Source organism: Opisthorchis viverrini, assembly GCF_000715545.1.
Source record: "Opisthorchis viverrini unplaced genomic scaffold opera_v5_383, whole genome shotgun sequence".
In the NCBI taxonomy this organism is placed as follows: domain Eukaryota; kingdom Metazoa; phylum Platyhelminthes; class Trematoda; order Opisthorchiida; family Opisthorchiidae; genus Opisthorchis; species Opisthorchis viverrini.
In genome coordinates this window covers 432,783-452,931 of record NW_008752043.1, presented here as the reverse complement: position 1 = coordinate 452,931, position 20,149 = coordinate 432,783, and the positions used below count along the sequence as shown (strand labels likewise).

The 20,149-nt window shown below is 42.0% G+C and overlaps 1 protein-coding gene across 1 annotated transcript in view; it reads right to left on the bottom strand.

Annotated features, from left to right (window-relative positions):
- The window catches only part of T265_10595 (hypothetical protein), a gene marked incomplete at both ends in the record, with an annotated part of 107,976 nt that overhangs the window by 7,812 nt on the left and 80,015 nt on the right, over positions 1-20,149 (bottom strand). The window contains 3 exons of the mRNA XM_009177014.1: positions 3,337-3,396; positions 11,253-11,608; positions 14,270-14,627. Coding sequence (XP_009175278.1) covers positions 3,337-3,396; positions 11,253-11,608; positions 14,270-14,627 — 774 coding nt within the window. The remainder of the gene's footprint in view (positions 1-3,336; positions 3,397-11,252; positions 11,609-14,269; positions 14,628-20,149) is intronic.

Genomic DNA, 20,149 nt, shown 5'->3' with positions numbered 1-20,149 from the left:
AGTGCAATAGTCTAAGCATAGTCTAAGCATAGCTTGACAAGCTCCAATCCAAATTTTAGCCCCATGGTGAACGTAAGCATGACCTCGATACCAGATTTGGCCAAGCTCTACCACTTGACTCACCAACAAAAGCTTTAATCTAACATTAACGCTAGACCTTGTCCTGACCTCAACCAAAACTCCTGTCCTTAGCACAAATTCAAATCCACCTGCAAATCTAACTGTAACACCGAAGATGACGCCACATCTAATCCATACCTCTAACGCAAAGCCCAATCACAATCATTAGCCATTTTCTGATCCTAACCGCAAATTTAGCCTGCAAGCAAGGCAAGGATAAGCTCAAAGCCTTTGCAAACACTATCCTACTTGCGGACTTCTGGTACTCTAATATCTAGGACATTGAAATACGGTATACTGACGTCTGAACCCACCAATAGATGGAGAACATTTTCTAGCTTGGCTGTTCACTCTGAAGTCTAGTGGTAACTTCGTGCGATGGACAAAGATGTTTTCTGTTCTATTTATCTCAAAAATTGTCTACTTTCAGGCTGGTTCCGAACTGTATATCTGGTGAAAACAAAATGGAATACTTACACGAATTTTGTTGATCTAGACATTTTTTCACCAGCTTTGCAGAGACTCATTCCTGGGCCTTTGATGCCAGTACTTGTGTCACCGAATCCCCTAAAACCCGATGAGAGCTTTCAACACCTGTGTCGCTGTTAGCACGCGTCCAAACCGAAAAGCACAAGTGCAAAGAACGAGTCGCAGAGGTCATCATCGGTCAACATATGACCAGAATAGCAGGTGACTGCGCGGAACATACCAAACACGACATAGCAACATACTACCAGCGGAGCGGATGTGAAAGTGGTCAAGGCGGAACCGACGAATGCGTTCAAGCAAGTGGCCATATTTGGCCAATCAGCCATCGTATATTCTTACGCCCTAGGTTTGTGTCTGACTGATAGTACAGTCCTTACTCTGACTTTCTGTCTTCTACTCATCGTGTGTCTGGCGTAACCTAGTGGGAATCGACAATTACACTTCTCATACGAAAACCACGTGATTATTACCCCACAAGCCACAGCCTAGTTGGTAGCGCGAAAGTGAACATAATTCAACATTCGAGTCGTTGATCTAGCTTTCGATTCGATGTCATTATAAACAGTCCTCATGTTTGTTGAACAAATGTTTGGAAAGGTACTGTTTTGTGACCAAGGGAGCATATGTACGCGTATTCCCGCGTGTTTTTCGAGGGAACTAAGTTCACCATATTTTAATATAGAAGTGTAGGCACGCGTGTCACGTGATGATTCCGTCACTTTCCACCAATCACTTTTCACCAATGAACACACTAAACCCAACCATAAACAACAAGCTGCCAAAGGACGATAATCCATTTCTGATTGACTTTAGGATGTGTTCGTTAAAAATGCTAATTAGATTGGTGGAGTTTATGTATCGATCAAAAGCAGCATTTGGAATTGTGAGCTCTCTCTCCCTCTGAAAATGGACACTTTGGAGGAATGCAGTCAGATTTGGCCTTTCGAGAGAATTACACGGGACCTAGCTGAATCTCTCGTTCTTGATATTTTTAACAAAATTTGTTTCCAAATGAGTGTATTGCGCTGATCTCGTGCAATTTGGGTTCGAGTAGAACATGAGGTTGACGGAAACTCGGGGAGTGCGCCTACGTGATGAGCCAGAAGTAGGGCGAAACGGTTGTGGACTATCGAAGAATTTTCAGAAACCTTATAAGGGATGTATGACGTCTATGGAAACTTTTGATTCGACCAACTTATGATCGGCGCCGTAGAGAAACTATCACGAAGACCGAATGGAACTGACTACTTTGTTCAAAGAAGCGTGATGGCTGCTGTTACAAACGGATTTGGCGTCAGATTAATGTACGAGAAGATTGTAAAAAATGTTATCTATAAGACCAGAAGCCCACACCACAGACAAACTGACCACTGATATCACTACAATACGGATTTTTGCATGTACGAATATCCCAGATAAGCCACAATTACTGGCCATGTCCTTGGATGGAAAAAGAAACCTATTATGTTTTATCCAATGGTCACAGAGTGAAGCACCAACAAGCAAGAAAAAACAGCCGTTCGGCTCTAACACTCATTCAATGCCTACCTGTCATGCAACCCGAAAGAAGTATGAGGGCTTAGACACTGCCAGGTCGAGATGAAAAGATAGGGCTCGAAACACGGACTTCTCATGGTTGGGTCCCTAACCAATGAGCTACCTCAAGCCCAGTAAATCACCCGACAAGTGCAGCTAGTCCACGCGCAAGTTCAGTACAGTGAGAATAATTTATGGAAAAATCAACTCGAAAAGAGAGTATGCCTTTGGAATTCACATTCTTGTTTGGCAAGTACTGTAATCCCTCTCCAGCTACGGAACGCTTTCTCAGAACTACCTTTTGCAGTGTGAATCCAACAAACCGGTAGAATCAGCTGATAATTGAACGAGGAAGAAGTAACACCTGTCGCAAAACAAACAACTGGCCAGTATTTCACCTACGATCTTGACTTCCTTTAGTTCCACGGTGAAAGCAAATGGAAGGCTCGTAATCGATGTTATTGTCTGCAATTGTTTACACATGACTGCAAATGACACTTGTATCGACACAGTCCTTAGGTCGGAAGTAGTGGAAAGTGTGTGTTGTATGGGCGAATCTCCGGCCACTCACAAGCAATGCGAGTCCACTGTGATTATTGATGTATAAGATTTTTCACAGTAGCTATTTTCTGTAAAGTGGACTTGAGAATCAGCGAAATACGCTCATTTGCAAACAAATTAGGTTTTTCGAGAGACTCTCCTGGAACCCAGCTAAATCTCTCCTCTATGATGTTTTTGAGCAACTGAAGGTAATGCACACGGCCTCCTCATGTTTCACTCAATACGAGAGATTCAACTGGATTTCGGGTGAGTCTCTTGAAAAACTAAATTCATTTACAAATGATTGTATTTCGCTAATTCCGTGTAATTTGGGTTCAAGTAGAACAGAAGGTTGACAAAAACTCGAGGATTGCACTTACTTGATGAGCCCCAATCACGGCAAAACCAGTCATGGGCTATCGAAGAATTTTAAGAAGCCTTATGTGTAGTATATTATGTCTGAACATGAGGATGTTATGATATCAAGGTGAGCATAAGGCGGAATGGATAATTGTCACTTAACCAAAAGGACTTCAAGGTCTATGCGATTCTTTATTCTAAAGGAACATAGCTTGATTTCCGCTTGTCCACCGAGCGGCTTGTGTAAAGTAACCTTGATAGACGTCAGTGACGAATATTTCCGAAACTCACCTCCGCCGGATTTTTCTTCAACCATACTTTCGCTCATGTTTACTTTTGTCAGAAGCACGTCTGAAATTCGAAAAAAGGAAACATGTGGGGTTCACTGGAAGTGCTAACATTGTTTTTTTTTTAATCTTAAATACGGTTCCGTGCAGTCCCAGTTACTCAGAACTATCAGATATCAGCGTGGATAGGGACAGCCGTATGAACGACACAAAGAAGCGCTATGGATTCGATTTCGCTTTCATTTTTTAGAAACGAGTTTGTGCAGTCCTAGTTTTCTAAGGAATTCTTCAACTTTCATTCATGATTTAGACGGCATTTCTCTGTGTATGGCACAGCAGAGCTGTGGTTGTTCAAACTGATTGTGCAGTGCCAAGAAACTTGGTGGCAGATCAATTAATGACTGCTTTCCTTTACTTAGCCGATAGACTGTCCATAGGGATAGTTAGCCAATAGCCATGTCGCGTCAGCAAAATGGGGTTTCTTTAGGCAGGATATATGGCTGGTGGAATCTCGGAGACTGCGCCTATCTGATACTTTCCAAGAATGAATGCGTCGGTAGTGGACTACTGAAGAGTCTTCAACAATCTCAAAGGAAGCTGTTTTGTCATGAATGTTGAATGCAATACAGCAAATATCGTGCCAACTGAAACATGAGCTGGCCTTTGTGCAGCACATTCAGTTGAGGAATATCACAAACGGAAGAATTAACTGAGCCTCTCATTGACACAGGTGTAATTCCGCAGTGAACATCTTTCGTAGACACTGAAGACCTCTTTTATCTGTGGTCAATACAAAGTTCATTGCTGCGGTAACATAAGGAAATAGCACTAGAAACTATCTAATCTATGTTTAGTTACAGTGGTCAACCCTTAATTCAATGGTTTGCGTGGTTTTATTTGGCGTGTTATGGGACCAACTACCACTAAACGGTTGTATAATGCTCCCTGATTTTCGCAGTGACTTAAAACTATCTAATAAACATGAGGCAGTTTGACGGGTGCTTAACCAACTGTAACTGGCCGGTATTCGATCACATAAATAGAGCGCTTGATTCTAACCTGAACGTCAAACCAGTTAACGCAGCTACAGTCCAGTTGGAGAGTTTAAAACTTTGTAATTCTCGGCTTAGTCTGGGCAAGTCGGAGAGAACAACCATACTTGGAGATAAATTCACATAGTACAGACGCACCTACCGTTGTATGCGTAAAGTGAAACAAAATGACGCAAAATATAAGGTTAGGGGTGTCGTTCATGTGGGATTCAGGTGTAAACGTGACCAGCCTATAAATGCAGAGTAGCCTCAACTGGTTCCAAACAAGCAGCAGACTGCTTTATCGAACTTAATTTAAGCGAATGGCTGCATCGCGCCTTGACAACCAAAGAAACCAAGAATGTACGCAGTGCTGTGAGAGCAGAGTTAGAATACTCTTTTGGTCACCTCAAGGTGACCTTATCCAAAAATGAGAACTGGTTTAAAGCCAAGCCAAGTAATTTCGGTAGCCGATTATGTTTACGGATATGCCAAAAAGTTCTTTAGTAAGAAGAAGACAAAAGACGCATTGATGATGTCACCTCGATTGGTGGTGGAACGTTTGCAATTAAAATACCCTGCTCAGCGAACAAACCAACGACTATCCACACTACCTGAGCTACCGACATTTTCGTCTAAGGGCTCAACGTTGTTGTTTACCATACTTCATGAACTTGTAAGGAATGAAATTCCACAGAAACTCATTTTTCTTATTTTAGTTTTGAACGGTTCACCTTATCACTCTCACTTGGACAAATGGCTTGAACCAATAAGAACATTCTTTAGCTTAGCTTGAGCGGCTTGGTATCGCTCAGACAGTTGTGTTTTTCTGATGAACAATCCCTTTTTAGCAAAGCATTCCATAAGAAAACTGTGAAAAATTTTGACGACTTTCTAGCTGTCCACTGTAGTCTAGATAACCTGTAGATGTTCAGTCTTAGAGATCTAATTTTACCGTGCACCATGGATGTCAAGTTGTATTTTCGCTAGCCACAGACAACAAGCTGGCATCGTCATGAGGAGTTCTTTGCCACCCACACTGGTGGGCTTTTCATGTGGCGGAAAATTGCACCGAGGAGATTTTTTTCGTATAAACAATATTTAGATGACATTCTTTCTCGTGACAGAGGATGTAAATCAGGTGGAAGGTTTGTCCTATTTTTAACACATTTCAAGGAGGCTTTTCTATTTCTTGTGATTTTATAGTAGAAAACAAAACACTCTTTTTGGACATTTTGATTGCCAAAAGTATCAGTGGTACCATGTCTTGCTCCGTCTGCCAAATGCCTATCTTGACAGGACGGTATCTAATTTCCACAAATTTCTATCCGGCGCAAAACAAATGCATTTTGGGTCCAGACATCATTCAGTAACAGCGAGACTGATCTTCACTTCGAACGGAACCACTGCGGAGGTTGAATTGTTAGAAAGAATTTGATTCGACTAAATCTAAAAATGGACGACGAGGCCGTTCGATTCACAATACGTAAGAAATCCATTTACTCGGAGATCTCCAGAACTGATGACCAGGTACTTGGGCAGTTTTCCTGGACCTAAATAATGCCCTGTGCTGAACATATACAGTAGCACAATTCGCTGATAAGACCTACGCAAGTGCTATATTTGTTAGTATTTAACCATTCAGTTTTTGAAATAGTAGTTATTCGTTAGACAGTCAAATACTTCCAGTCTACTCCTCATACAGTATGAGGCAAACAGCTAATAATATGACTTCCAATTGGATGATATCAGAATTTATCACTACTGGATGTGATAAACTTATAAGATCACTTTAACTTGTTGGACTCCACTCTCGCCAGTTCCTATCTAATGACATATCGTCTGAGGTCGTTGGCTTGTTCGCTGAGCTTGGCAGTTTGATTGCACTCAATTTGATGTAATCAAATTGCCTAGTTCAGCGAACAAGCCAACGACCACTTTATCCACCTGAGCTACCGACGGTTACCTCTATAGAAAACATATCGTTCAACTTTCACGATCGGTTGGTGAATTAGACTCCTATTAGATAAGGTGAAACAAAACTTAGTTGATAAATATGCAGCATACAAAAAAGTCTTCCGAGAGCATGATCAGCTCAGTAATACGTGACTTCCAGGAGGCCAAATTATGTTTGAGAATCAGAAGCTAAAGGGTTTTTATTAAAGCAAACTGAAACAAATAAGGGGTCGAAAATTAGACAGAGTTTGCTAAGCGGTTTTCTGGAAGATGGATGCTACGAACGGAAGTAATGAAAGAACAGGGTAGTTGTTGGAATCCAATAGATTAGTTTTCGCGCAGTTTACACAATAAACGACAAAAAAGCCAATCTTTATGTGGAAACCACCCAAGAATTACACAACATGTACGGCCCTGTCTGATCATAAGTAGATGATTATAGACGTACTGACGCTTAACGAGAGACTAGTCGCTCCAATAAAGAGGCGAATCCAAAGCGGTTTTTGAAGTCAGACATTTTGCGCTCCGATTCAACGTCTATTGATTCGCATGTAGCTAAGGGATATCCTCAGGGAAGCTTAGATAAACTTGTAATATGGAACTCGAACAGTCTGAATAGTTAAAGGGGTCTCTTGAAAGTGAAATATTTTGCGTCATGTTTCGGAACTACTTTGACCTTCTGTGGGAAGCTTCATTCTGCCTATCTTTGTCTCCACGGACCTTCTGGATGGCCTTGAAGTTTAGTCCTGTGTGTACTGATAGTATTCGGCACTTTCAAAAACATTTTTGGTGGTGTTGGGAGATTTGAAAGATTTTTGGTGCAGATTTCTCTTGTAGGTAAAGCTTATCTATGCTGGAAAGCTGAGAAGCACTGTACAGCTGTTGCATTCTTACTAAGAATCATCAGCAGTGCACATCTCACCAAATTCCAGAGAATCTCGAACCGGTGACCTCCCGGCCACAAGTTTGAACTCCTAACCTTTCGTGGCCAAACTGTTAGGCGTTCAAACTTGTGAAGCTAGTGTCTTATTTTTTTAGAAAACCATGGGCTCCACAAGTCGTAGCTACAATAGGGCTCGCGTTTGAAACCCGATCTGCAGCTGAATCGAGTGATCTTCGTATTGACCGTCTTTCGCAAGGCACATTAAAATTGTTCTTGGGCTTACAGGTACTCAGAAGTTTCATCACATGTGAATATGCGGTTGAGTGTGGATATGCAAGAGTACTGGTCACAAACAGTCATCGGTCTGTACAGCAATGAAAAAAATATTAGGCAAAAGACAGACTGTTCCGACGATGCTCGTCTTTGCCATTCAATCAGCGCATACATTCTTGTGTTATGTGCACAAGGCCAACTGACATTAGTTTGTCTTTTTCATTCGTTTGTCTCCTTATTTGCTAGGATCACTGGGCACATACCGGAGATCCATCCACTTATAAAAAACAATCTGGCATGATTTTCCACAATGGTGTGCTGAAGCGCTGCTTTGTCCTTTGCGGAAAAGTCTACGATATAGGACTGTTGAAGAATCTAGTCGCTCAGGTTTCGGTTGTGCAATTTAACCGAAAAACCACCACGTCGTCACTTTTATTAAAAAATTTTGAAACTGAGAACTTTTGCACCAAAGAATACATAGAGCCAAAGTTTCATGAATTTCTTCCTTTTTTAGTTTTGTAACTACCGTCTTTCTATTGCATTTGTCTGCAAAAGATGCTAATAACTGCCGATGAATTTGACTTCAATTTTCCTCACCTAGATCGGGGTTGCCGTGAATTGTTTGATCAGGCGTCTCCAAGACCGGACAGCGGTTGGATAACCGATGATCCAAGAACTGTTTCACGACTTTGATGTCATCCTTACATGCTTAAGGAAAGTCGGTCTAAGAACCAGATACTGAACCGACCTTAGTTGATACACCACATAGTCGTGGAAGGCATAAAATCAGGATACTGACTAGTGGCAAGAACGTATTATTCCACCTTACTTCTCAGGTAACTCAGTCTGGTTTTAAGGACAAACCCAGATGAAGATCCGACATGATCTCAGAGTTATGTCGCAAAGGTCTGAACCGTTGGTCAGGAAGGTAGGAGCTCATCATTTTAGGGTCATCTTGGCCTGCTGAATAGCAACTTTCACTAAACTCAGAAAGATCGCTGGCCACCAGTTTCCAAATGAGCAAGGACGAACGTATCACATGAACTACCTTCCATCGTGATGCATGGCCTCCTAAAAGCCTCAGAGAAAACTCGACTAGTAGTCTATTAGTAGAAAAGAACACAATCCCGGTGGAGAGTATGGAATCAGATGGATTTTAATTTCATGAACGCCTTGACATACTGAAGGGAGTTGATGTGATTACAATCATTTGAAAATATTTCTTGGTCATGTCATAAACACTGGCATGTGCCACTGGGGAGCTTTTAGTTTAACGGCGATGTGGACATGTAGCAGATTATAGTGGATCGTTTACCAGAAGCTCTCACCATACTGCTGCCACTGGTTCTGGACATTCCTGATACCTACATTCCAGTTACATTTGTACCCAAAGAGTGGTTACTGGTTTTGTAACGCATTTTCCCCAAGTTCTTTGTGAATTTACGTGGTCTTAATTCTGTCGTGGGAAGTCGTACACCTCCAGTAAATTAAATATCTTTGGGTACATTCCTATATCCTCTACAGACTTTTCTAGCCTTCCCGATTCGCCTTTCGATTTAGCCTGATTTATGGGGTAACATGTCGAAATATTCTCACCTCGCTTAGTTTGTGGTTTGATTGCTTTGAACCGTGATCATATGGCCAAGTGATCTTTAATTCGTTGGACAAAATTTAATTTAATCATCAGATTTGCATAACAAACACGATGGTTTCATCACGCGGCAGATCATAGTCCATTACAACGATCGCAGTACCATCGACTTTGGTGTGATCGTTTTATTGCCAGGCACTCGAATTCGAAGCAGAAAAATTAACTGTGACTGGCCGCACAAAAGCTCCCTTTGGTCAGCTTGAGTAGCTAGCATGCAATAACTCTTTCTGCATCAAGTGAATCTCTGGAATGGGTACGATAAGACGTCGGACAGAAGTACCCTCTTGAAACGATAATATATTCATTGATGTAGACTTATTAGTGGCTGCAGAATGCAATAAACTAGAGAAATTTGTTTTAGTGTAGTTGGATGCCAATGCACAGTTTAATCTGAGGCCTGATTCAGGTGCTCAGTTGCGAGGTATACGCGTGAGCATACGCATTAACGAGATAAGTAGTCCTTTTCAGTCCTCTTCATCCAAAGTGTTTGAAATGTATACATGCACTATGGGGCTTAACAAAAAAGGGATCATAAACGCTCTTATCTTATCAAAACTCTATACACCTGCTGCACCTGACACACGGCAAAATACGATTACGAACGGAAAGCCCGCACTGGGTGCTATCGTAGAGTACCATGTGAGTTCTGGTCTATGAAATGTAGTGTCCGGATAAATATGACCTTGTTTCCAGGGGGTCTTCTAGTGGCAGGAATCACACAGTGTTGTGTCACTTAAGAAATACATACCACTGATATTGTTGTAAAAAGTCGATTCTTCATTACTTACTTTCATTATCTGACACTGATTTAAAATCCGCCTGCCGTGAAGGGCTAACTAGCAGTTCCATTCATACAATTCACATGAAAGGGCTCGAATCATATGATAAGTTCCATTGGATGTTCTCCAAGCATAATCAAATTACTAGATGCGACACACTGTTTCTCGGTAGTTGCGCATGTTAATTCCCTAATTTGCCATCAATCATCAAGCACACTGAACGGTTCGTCCGAGAGAGAATAGCCTCTATGTACCGCTGTTGGCCAAGACTGAGACAGATGAAACAATGCCCATTTCACAGACACTTTGCCGAGTTTACGTATGGTGTAAATCTATAGTGTTATCATTTATGTTGGGATCTTCATTTGCTCACTTACACTGATACTTCCTTGCTATGCGAATAAAGCGAGCACCCTCTTGGTGAGCGTCTGCACCCGGCTTTCCTGTAACATGGGATTTATAATGGAATAAACGAATGTCGCCTGCAGCGTCATTTGCTAGTGAGCAGATTTTTCTACTAGAAACACTGCAAACGCCCTATTTATTGTAGCTATCCGATATTGCGGGAACTCGGCTGATATTGAAACAGTTCTCTGGCCCTGGGTAACCACATCATCCACATTGAGCCACTTATGATGCAGTAATTCTGCTTCAGTGTCCATAAACTTTATGCAACCCATGATACCGCGTTATGATGTCTTCACTAATGTCCCTAGATTACCAATGTTCTAATGAGCCACAGGCTTTTTCGAATACAACGACCTCATCCGTCCCATCGTCTATTGGTCGAAAGAAAAAAATGGAAAGAACGTGAAAACAAATGACTTGGGATAGCCTTGAAATTTCAGGCGATTATAACAAATAAAATGATCCTATCCAGTTTCAGACACCGCCTACGGAACCATCTGATCACTCCGTTGTTAAATGTCATACATAAATGCGCATGAGAATCTATGTCGTCTGTTACTGTCCATACGTGAAGTTTGCAAGATTTACTTTTTGTCAGTCATACAGGAACAAAAAAACACCTCAAGCTGCTGTTCAGAAACTAGTTACCCGTGACATCGAGAGACCGCAGTACGATGTTAACTTAAAAACTAAGGACTAGGAAAGCAATTTAAGAATGAGAGTTGAGGAAGCGAGCTCTTGCAAGTAAACTGCACAAACGCTCAGATGAATCGTTCGGATCGCTAAGACGATGAAGAAAAGCATTGTCACAGTAGACCACCGTTCCAGCTTGAATCAGACGTTATATTAAAATCACATAGAAATATTAGATGACCAGAGGGTAGTTGGTTGAAGAAAGCTACAAATTAAGTTTATTTTTTTGAAAACATAAATACCAACCTTTGATCCACTGGGATATTTGCGGATTCAAGAATGGAGTTAGTTTCATCACCCTCAGTAACTGACCAACGGTTATGTGACCAGCAGCAAAAAGTGAGCTGAACCCTGCGGTAGCCGCGGCAGTAGGATCAGTGACTTCTTGACTAGTGTTCATTTGCGTTGCCGTGCTGCGTAGGAATCTGGCCAATCGTCTGGGATCTCGGTCACGAAGGGCCAGGTCACAGATATCCAGGGTACTCATCACATGTGGCGGATAGCTGGGCAGGTGTCGGCTGGGGAAATCCATGCCTGAATGCATCGTCCCGATGGAAGCTGAGAGCGCTTTCTGGCGCGCGGTCTCCACAGCTGGAGCTAGTCTGCAATAAACAAGGAAAGTGCTTACTTGAGAAACAGAAGCGGATGTGAAGAATGAAAAATAGGTTTCACTTCTTGATAAACAAACCCCTGTAAGCAATTTACTTTGGTATCCACATAGAACAGCTGGATCTCCCGTTTAAGATATTCCTTTACTGAATGTGCCGTCTCATGTTTCACTTCGCAGGATGTTTGCGGTATGTTTTTCTCACAATAAAATCACTCGTAAGGTAGCTGAAAACTCTCCAACACCAAAATCTCCGAGGAATTTAGTGCTCAGCATGGAATACGGGACTTCGCCCACTTCATAAGCCCCGAAAATGACGAAACGGGTTTCGGTGGGATAAGAGTTTTAAACAGCCTCATAAGGAGCGAGCTGTGTCACCTTCAAGTTTTGTTAGCCAAGTGGGGTGTGGGAATATTAGATTCACTTACTTAATATGCAATAGTTTGGCTTCAACCGCCGAATAGTCAACGCACCCAGTTCCTAAAGGGGCGTTCGGGCTTTTTTAGTGACGAAACCGCACCCAGCGTTTTGATAGGCTTGAACTCTAAGACAGGATCACTCTTGTACTGAGTACATCTGGGAATTTTTGTTGAGGTTTTGTCCTGTTAGTAAAGCTAGTCTATACTGAAAGGGCGAGAAGTGCCGGACAGTTGTTTCATCCTTGTTGAGAATCAACTGCAATGCGGATCTCATGAAACTTCACAGTATCTAACCGGCAACCTCCGAGCTGTTGGTTTGCACACTTGACCGTCATACCACGAACGGCTCATCTGCAGTGTGATTAACTCGAATTTAAACAGCATCGCTTATCCCTCAATCACGGCGTTCACATCACATGGTAAGTTTTGTATCGCACCACGGGAGTAACTGTTGGTGACTGGAACAAGTGGGTTCAAAACACCTGCATTGTCTTGGGATCGTTTTACAAAGTATTTTTGGCTTTTTTGATGTAAAGTGGCACCGTGGAGAGAAGGTCTATACCGACTGGCCAATCAAAAGGGAGATATTTACTAAACTAGTAAACGAAAAGAATATCTTCTGAAGTCGCATATACGGCCACTGATCTGTACTTGAGTGCCAGTTTGGATCCTACTATCAGGTTTGTGTTGCAAAACAGATTGCTAGATTTTACCGAGAGCTACCGTGTTTGCTCCTTCGTATGCAAATCTGTAGCTGCTCTCGGTGGTGGGTGGAAGAGACGGGTGCAGTTGTGACAAATCTGGCCGAAACGAGGAGCACACCTTCCAAATCATATACCGACCCCTGAATCGATCAAGAATGGTGGGTGAGTCGAAAGACACAAGCAGGACAGTTACTGGATTCTTGTTCGAAGTGTCGGGCAAACCAGTCACATCGCCCAAGTTTGAACGAACCTCTCTGCTCAGACTTGAGCTGTTGGACGAGTGCTGACATTTTTTCCTTGCAAGTTAGATGCTTGGAGTTCAAATCCCTGCACAGACAAGCATATGCACTGCCGATGAGCTCTAGCCAGGGGTAAATCCAAATACAATCCTTCTGCAACTTGGCGTATATTCAGCAGAATAATCACTCTAGGACAGAAGACCGTCTAAACTACGATTAAATAGTGTCATAACTGATCATGGGAGTGATCGGAATCCGGTTACGTGACCATGAATTCTGTTTGCACGAAACTTGCGAAACCTCTAAATCTGGGTCGCCTTTCAGTCTAGTGAACTTGTCTGAAATATTTCACTGAACTCAGTAACCCGTTAGCTGTTGTGCTGTCTCTCCGCACGTGTAACCGTGCACTGTACTTCTGACTACTGTTTTGTTAGGTTTCCGGAAATCTCGTCCAAGGCTAACAGTTTCTGTCACCATTCTCGTTCGTAATATCAGACGAAGGTGTGAGGGCTAGAACACCACGTGGTATGTCACAGCTCCATCTAAGGTAACAGGCTTTAAATGACTTGAAACAGGGGCTGTGAACATTGGGAGGACACAACCGTTTCACGTAAAACCAACTCGCATGCACAATATATGATAGAGGATGGTAATTTTTGAGGATCCGGAACAGTGGCTTCGTTGGTGTGTGAAGAGGTCCAATTCCACCGTGTGATCTCAAACTGTGCCGTGTGGATAATCTGAGGCTGTGTAACAAGTTACAGAAACTGTACTTACAAGTGACTTCAGTGGGCATGAGCATAGATCATCATTCTCAACGCAATGGCCTTATCATCCAGTCCGGCGGAAAACTTTATGGATAAAGGGATAATGCACTTTAAAGTTCAGTCGAAAATAGAAGTGCCCGTTTAATTGGGCAGGTTATCTTCGATCTAGCCGCCTGTCAGACAAAAAACATGTGAAGGCTTGAACGAAAAAAAAACTCACTTTTCCAAACGTATTGATGGTCAGTATTGTAAATCAAATGCATCTTCGTTCTCTTCTATGTACCGGTAAGGCTCACTGTTTTCTGTTAGTTTACTTGATTACTGAACTGAAACCGCTGTCAGAGAGCACCCAAATAAATTACTGCGGCCAAGAATACAAATACAGTAATCGCTGTCCCACATTTTGAACGCCACTACGTGCTACTGACAAACACTGATAATGATTTCAGCAAAAACACGGCTTGCTATAAACTCGTAAACATACTGGATATTAGCGTAAAACTCAAGCTGCAAATACTTGCACCTACCTTCTTAAGACACGATTATGAAGTTGGGCTAGATCACTGTTCCAGTGCAGCGGGTCCGATTGTGGTGTCCGCTGTCCATTGGCTGGCGTCTCCTCACTTATACGCCTCTGTGATTGGCTGAACGTCATGGCATCGTGTGACCTGGATGGACCGTCTTGCCCCATTTCACTTCGAAAATGTTCTTCGATGAACAATGCGAGCCATGCTGCATGGAACGGCCAGTGTTGTATCAGACATAACCACGTGACTAGGACAGCCAGCGTTGGCAGATAGCTTGCTGAGCCTGGTAGTGCGTGAGCTGGAATGCGAATCATCCCCTGTTGTTCCACACTCAGTCTCTCGATATTGAGCATTCTTCCTAGATTATTGTAGAAAATCATGTGTGAACGGTGAAGAAGTTGATGAATCAATATCGCTTCTAAGGTTTCTCATTTCACACTTTGGAATACGTTAGAGCGCTAATCCCGCACAAGAAACCTACAAACAAACAACGAACCATTCTTCTCAAAGGTTTTTGTCATCTATGTGAACTCATCTTAGAAACAATGAAGTAGAAAAAGTCAAATTCTGGCCATATTTCATCTATATATTGTGATCGGTGCCAATTCGTGGAGTTATACTTTGAGGTCGTCGGCAAGAAATATGCTTGTGTCTGTGACTCTTTCCACAGTACCGCAAATCAGTAACTTATCCTGTGGGATACCGCAAAATGAAACCCAATGAAAGAAACGCCTATCAATCCTTGATCAAAAGTTGATACAACCACTCATGTCCCAGAGTACGGTGTTGCCTCAAACTCTGGAGGAATGACAATGACAAAAGGGTTTGGCAAGTGCTTGCACACATCTCGGGTCTTGCCAAAGGAATGCTCAATGCGACGTCAAACGGATAGTTAACATATCAAATCCTTCATTTCCCACGAAGACCGTTGTAACAATAAGGTGGCGAAATAGCGAAGTGCAATAATCCATAAATTACGTTTGTTTTAGCGAGAAAACTACCCAACTCCTAGCTAAATGTACCGTTTTAGATATTCTTTAGCTGGGATTCATTTGAATCTTCCGTTGGTATCAGTGTAGTTTGCAAATGAGTGCTTTCGCAAGATTAGTCCAATTCGGTGTTCTACCGGAACATATATTCAATGAAAACTCCTACACTAGACCTACTTGAAGGAGGGAACCCAAAATCAAACCAAAATAGATGCCTAATTTTGTCTCAAACGATTGAAAATCGAATCTAATGGAAAACACCGGATTCTTTGTTGTTGGTCGACTACGGTGCACACTGTCGTCCGCGTTTACAGACATGACGGTGTTGATTCTTGAATCGCAGCTGTTTGATTCGGGTATCGTCCAAACACCAAACACAGATTATAGAGAAAGACTGCACTCCAAAATATTACGAATGCTGGGTGTGACCCAAAGTACGATCACAGAAAAAGTTTTCTACAAAACCTCTATGAAATGTTACGCACTCTTTAGCTACGGTTTGCCGGAAAAGATAAAAAAGGGGTGTGACCGTTCGAACTACTGTCGAACACGCTGGCTGCATGTCGTTCGTAAATTTTTAACCGAGGGTTACAAAATGCTACCTGATAACACTAGATCTTGGATGGCAATGGTCGATATAGTAGGGGATGCCTGACCCAAATCTACTAAGGTAAGGTTGTTGAAGCCTCTGTGAGAGCCCAGTAATGATTACTATTCATTCAGGGATAAGCAGATGGATTGTGGCCTCCGAGTTCGGATCTGGTCGATTTCCTACCCGAACTCTAAATTTTACGTAACTGAATGTTATCCTGATTTTCAGATCAACTTGGTGTCAATGCGTTACTCAAACGAGTGTATAAATCCAACCACTTGAAAACTGGTTTTGAAGTAAGAAGTCCGGTTGACTGAAACTCAGGGACGACGCCTATCTAATTAGCCCGAAAGGGAAGAAACAGGTAGCGGGCAACCTCAACCTATAATTAGCGCTGGGTGGCGAAAAATGCGGTGATATCTTGAATATTATTTTGACTGGAACATAAGGTGGTGTTTGTGAAGCACATCCGGTGGAAGATCATTATGCATGCGGAATCTACCCGCATTTAGTTGAGCACCATCTTACCATCAAGCTGGTTTGCAAATAAGTAGGTTTGTTCGAGACACTCGATCTTCAATGACTGGATTCAAGTGTGAAGCTATTCGTAGCATGTAGATATCCGAGAGAGACTCGTAGCATTGCTCGGACTATCACTGAGTGCACTTCTAACTCCCCACAGTGCGGTTTGATAGATTTGGCTTCATGTTTCATTCGTTAGGTATCTTGCTACTAAGAGACTCATAATGGGAAACTCAGTTAGACAGCGCGACGCAAAGTAGCCCTAAAAAGTGACGATTGACGTAAGGATATGATGAACATTTAAGTGTACAAACTATCTGGTGCGACGAGGTCCAAGGAAGTCTCAAAAACTAAGCGTTTTGGTTGAAACCCCAAGCAAGCGTGCAATCCATTTTTATTCCAACGGCACTGGCCTGGATGTTTTCTAGGCGACCAGTATGAGTCAGTCTTGTGTCCATAACACTTTATAAGTCTGGATACTGTGTCAGTTAACTAACAGCATTTTCGGTCAGATGATATTCGCTCATTAATCGGATTTAGCCTTGTTCGTGTTAGTGTCTTCAACTGATATCCTACGGAAAGTTGTTTACAAACCAGCCCTTCTCTTCAAGTGCTAGTCCAGTTGCAACACGTCCGTCTACTATGGTCATGAACCATGCTTTTCAGCTTACCATACTGTCCATTAATTGCCGAATTTTTTCGCTGGCGAAATGGTATTTACGACCCCATTGTTCGTTATCTCCATCTAATCTGATAAGGCACATTCTTACGGCGTGGTAGTAGTTGCACTGACCACCCAGCATTTTGTCCTAGAAATGTTTATGACAAGCAGAATCTCATAGTATAGATAAAGAAATAGCATTAGTGGCGTTCTTAGATTAGATTTTGATGCTCCTATCCTAGAAAAAAGTCATCACGCACCCATTTACTGGACTATGTATTGAAAGTTACCAATTTTCATACGTGTATTTTGTCCACAAAGCTGCGAAAATGCACTGGCGACTAGAAAATTGGGGGTAGTACATTGATTTGTATCGTTATTTAGAGCAATTGTGGACATCGGTTTGGGGCAGTTGATCCGGGGAACGCGGAAATTGTTTCGCGTTCATTACCAAACTGTAGCAAAACACTTTTTGTCAAAATCACACAGTCGCTGTTTTTGTGACAGTCATTGTAATCAGCCAGCCGCTGCAGGGAGCGTTTGGTAAAAAAAAATATCGGGAGCATTTCAGTATCTGCTGTGATTTAGCTAGTCTGGAGCAAAATATATGGTTCGCTGACAAAGTTGAATGCATCACAAACAGAACAAATAGAAGGGACGCAGATGTATCAAACGAGTGCACATCAGAAATCGGACTAAATAGCTGGTAGAAATACTTGGGTTCGCCCGTTCTCTTCTGTTCTAAATCTCGCGTACCCTGGTGATGCGTTCTGAATGGGAGTTGAATGCTACGTGGAACGTTAAAAAGCTAGACGGTTACGCTGATTGGTTCATATCACGCAATATGCTAGAAAAACGTTGGCAAAATCAACCGAAACAGTCGGCAGAATTCCTGAAACACAAAACGAACGCATAGATTTATGTGACCTGGGAGCGCACGTGTTTTTTCCCCAGCATTTTCAACTACCATTTCACGTTAAGTTTGTGCCAGTTCCGAGGAGAAATTTTCTTGCTGAGGATCAATTGCGAGAGGACTGCATCAATTCCTCAGTCCCACTTTAAACTCTACACGAGTCCGCTCATGTACTTCAAATGTCTACCAGAGTGCCTGCCGTTCAACCACACCCAACATAATCAGAATTTGAAATTATTATGCGAAATTGTTCAACAACAGCCCCCACAATAAGGGGGGTCGTGAACGTGGGAATCTGTCGAAACCACTCGTGGCCTTCTCATTAGATTTACTATATGAATCAGAAATATCCCCCTTAAGTGGATAGGGTTAGAATGCCTCTCCTGGATCAAGTGATCATATGTTTGTTTGGAGGCATTGTTTCCACTTAGTTACGTCGGTGTTTGTTCGCTTTACCAATCATGACGCAGACCGAAATGCAGTCTGAACTTGTACATGTGTGCATCTGTGGGCCGGAACTAATATGCCAGCTTTCTTATTTGATGTCCTATTGAATTTGTGTTCGTTTAGAGGAAAAATTAAGCTCGTTAATTTAGGAGTTGGTCGACTTCCTGAATTTTCATAGCTATGCTTAATGAAACGTCAACAGTGTGATAATGTCAGCACAAAAATAGAGAACAACGAGCGTATTTCAGTGAGTAATCATCAATATTTTCAATCCAGCTAATCATCATGCACACAAAAGAAGAGAAGTGTAGGCTAGGGTACATAATCCGTCCTGCGTTTGGATGGCAAACTATTGGGATGAAGTTATCAATGCAAGACATACGATAGAAGACTCATCGAATGCTGTTGGAGAAATGAAGGCACGCACTCTTGAAAGGAAAAGTTTGATGAGATAGCTAAACGGTTGATTAAACGTTGATTAAACGTTGATCAAACGTTGATTGATTGAAAAATCAGTTCCTTTGCTCTATCATTTCATGTGATCACGAAGTAACTACTTAAGACATCAAATAGGGTAGCCTGCTTTAACCTACAGAAGGCTTGATTGTAGGATCTGCATCCTGCCGTGGAAGATGCCGTCAACTGTCACCTACTATTATCCACCGTCACGGTAATTTGGTGAAACGAAATAACGCAATTTTGCCAATCATATATCCCTTACAGAAAGACCAAGTTTAACTCTTCTAAACCAAAGTCATACAAATTTTTGGAGAGGGGTAGTTCCTTAAAAGAGATTCTCCGTCGTCCGCTAGAAGACTCATCGAATGCTGTTGGAGAAATGAAGGCACGCACTCTTGAAAGGAAAAGTTTGATGAGATAGCTAAACGGTTGATTAAACGTTGATTAAACGTTGATCAAACGTTGATTGATTGAAAAATCAGTTCCTTTGCGGTTACATGAGAAAACATCACTGAACAATCGTAATTAGGACTTGGTCTGGATATCAGCTATTCAAATTCTTTAAGCCACAAATATAACTCGTTGATTAATTGAAAAATCAGTTCCTTTGATCTATCATTTCATGTGATCACGAAGTAACTACACTGATGGTCATCAAGTATGTGTCCGTGAACTCTCGCCGGGGAATGGACACTTTGTGATATTTTCTGATGTCTAATATGGTCTAATATGGTCTAATATGACGGATTTAATGCGTACTCATATTGAGTCCATTACATACAGCAGATGAGCTGCTCTTCACTCGGGAACTGCAAGCGTTCAGCTGTGCACTTGAGTATGGACATTGAGTACGGAGGACTGAGAACAAGACTGAATACTGGGCAGGGAGTGTAATCTATCCATGAATTTTGTACATCTCGCAGCGATATCTCCAAGAGAGTCTGCACTTACGAGGTCCGGTTGGACGTAGGTAACTTCGGTGTGAAAAGTCAGCGAAATATTCTTTGAAATATCTTTAGATACCCTTTCTCCTCATCCCTCAGAGTGCATCCGTCCATAAAAATCATGACAATAAATGCAACCGCACCAGTTCCAGCCACCAAGGATTTTCTGAATTAAACTGTTTAACCTGGCGTGCCAAAGCAAACCAAATAATTGCGATGAAAAAATATGTGACATCTGATAAGTGGGGATTAGGCTCAGAAAACTTATGGCGTAGGCATACATGTGCTTTGGATAGGCTAGATACTGTGGTTATATATATATATATATATATATATATATATATATATACCCA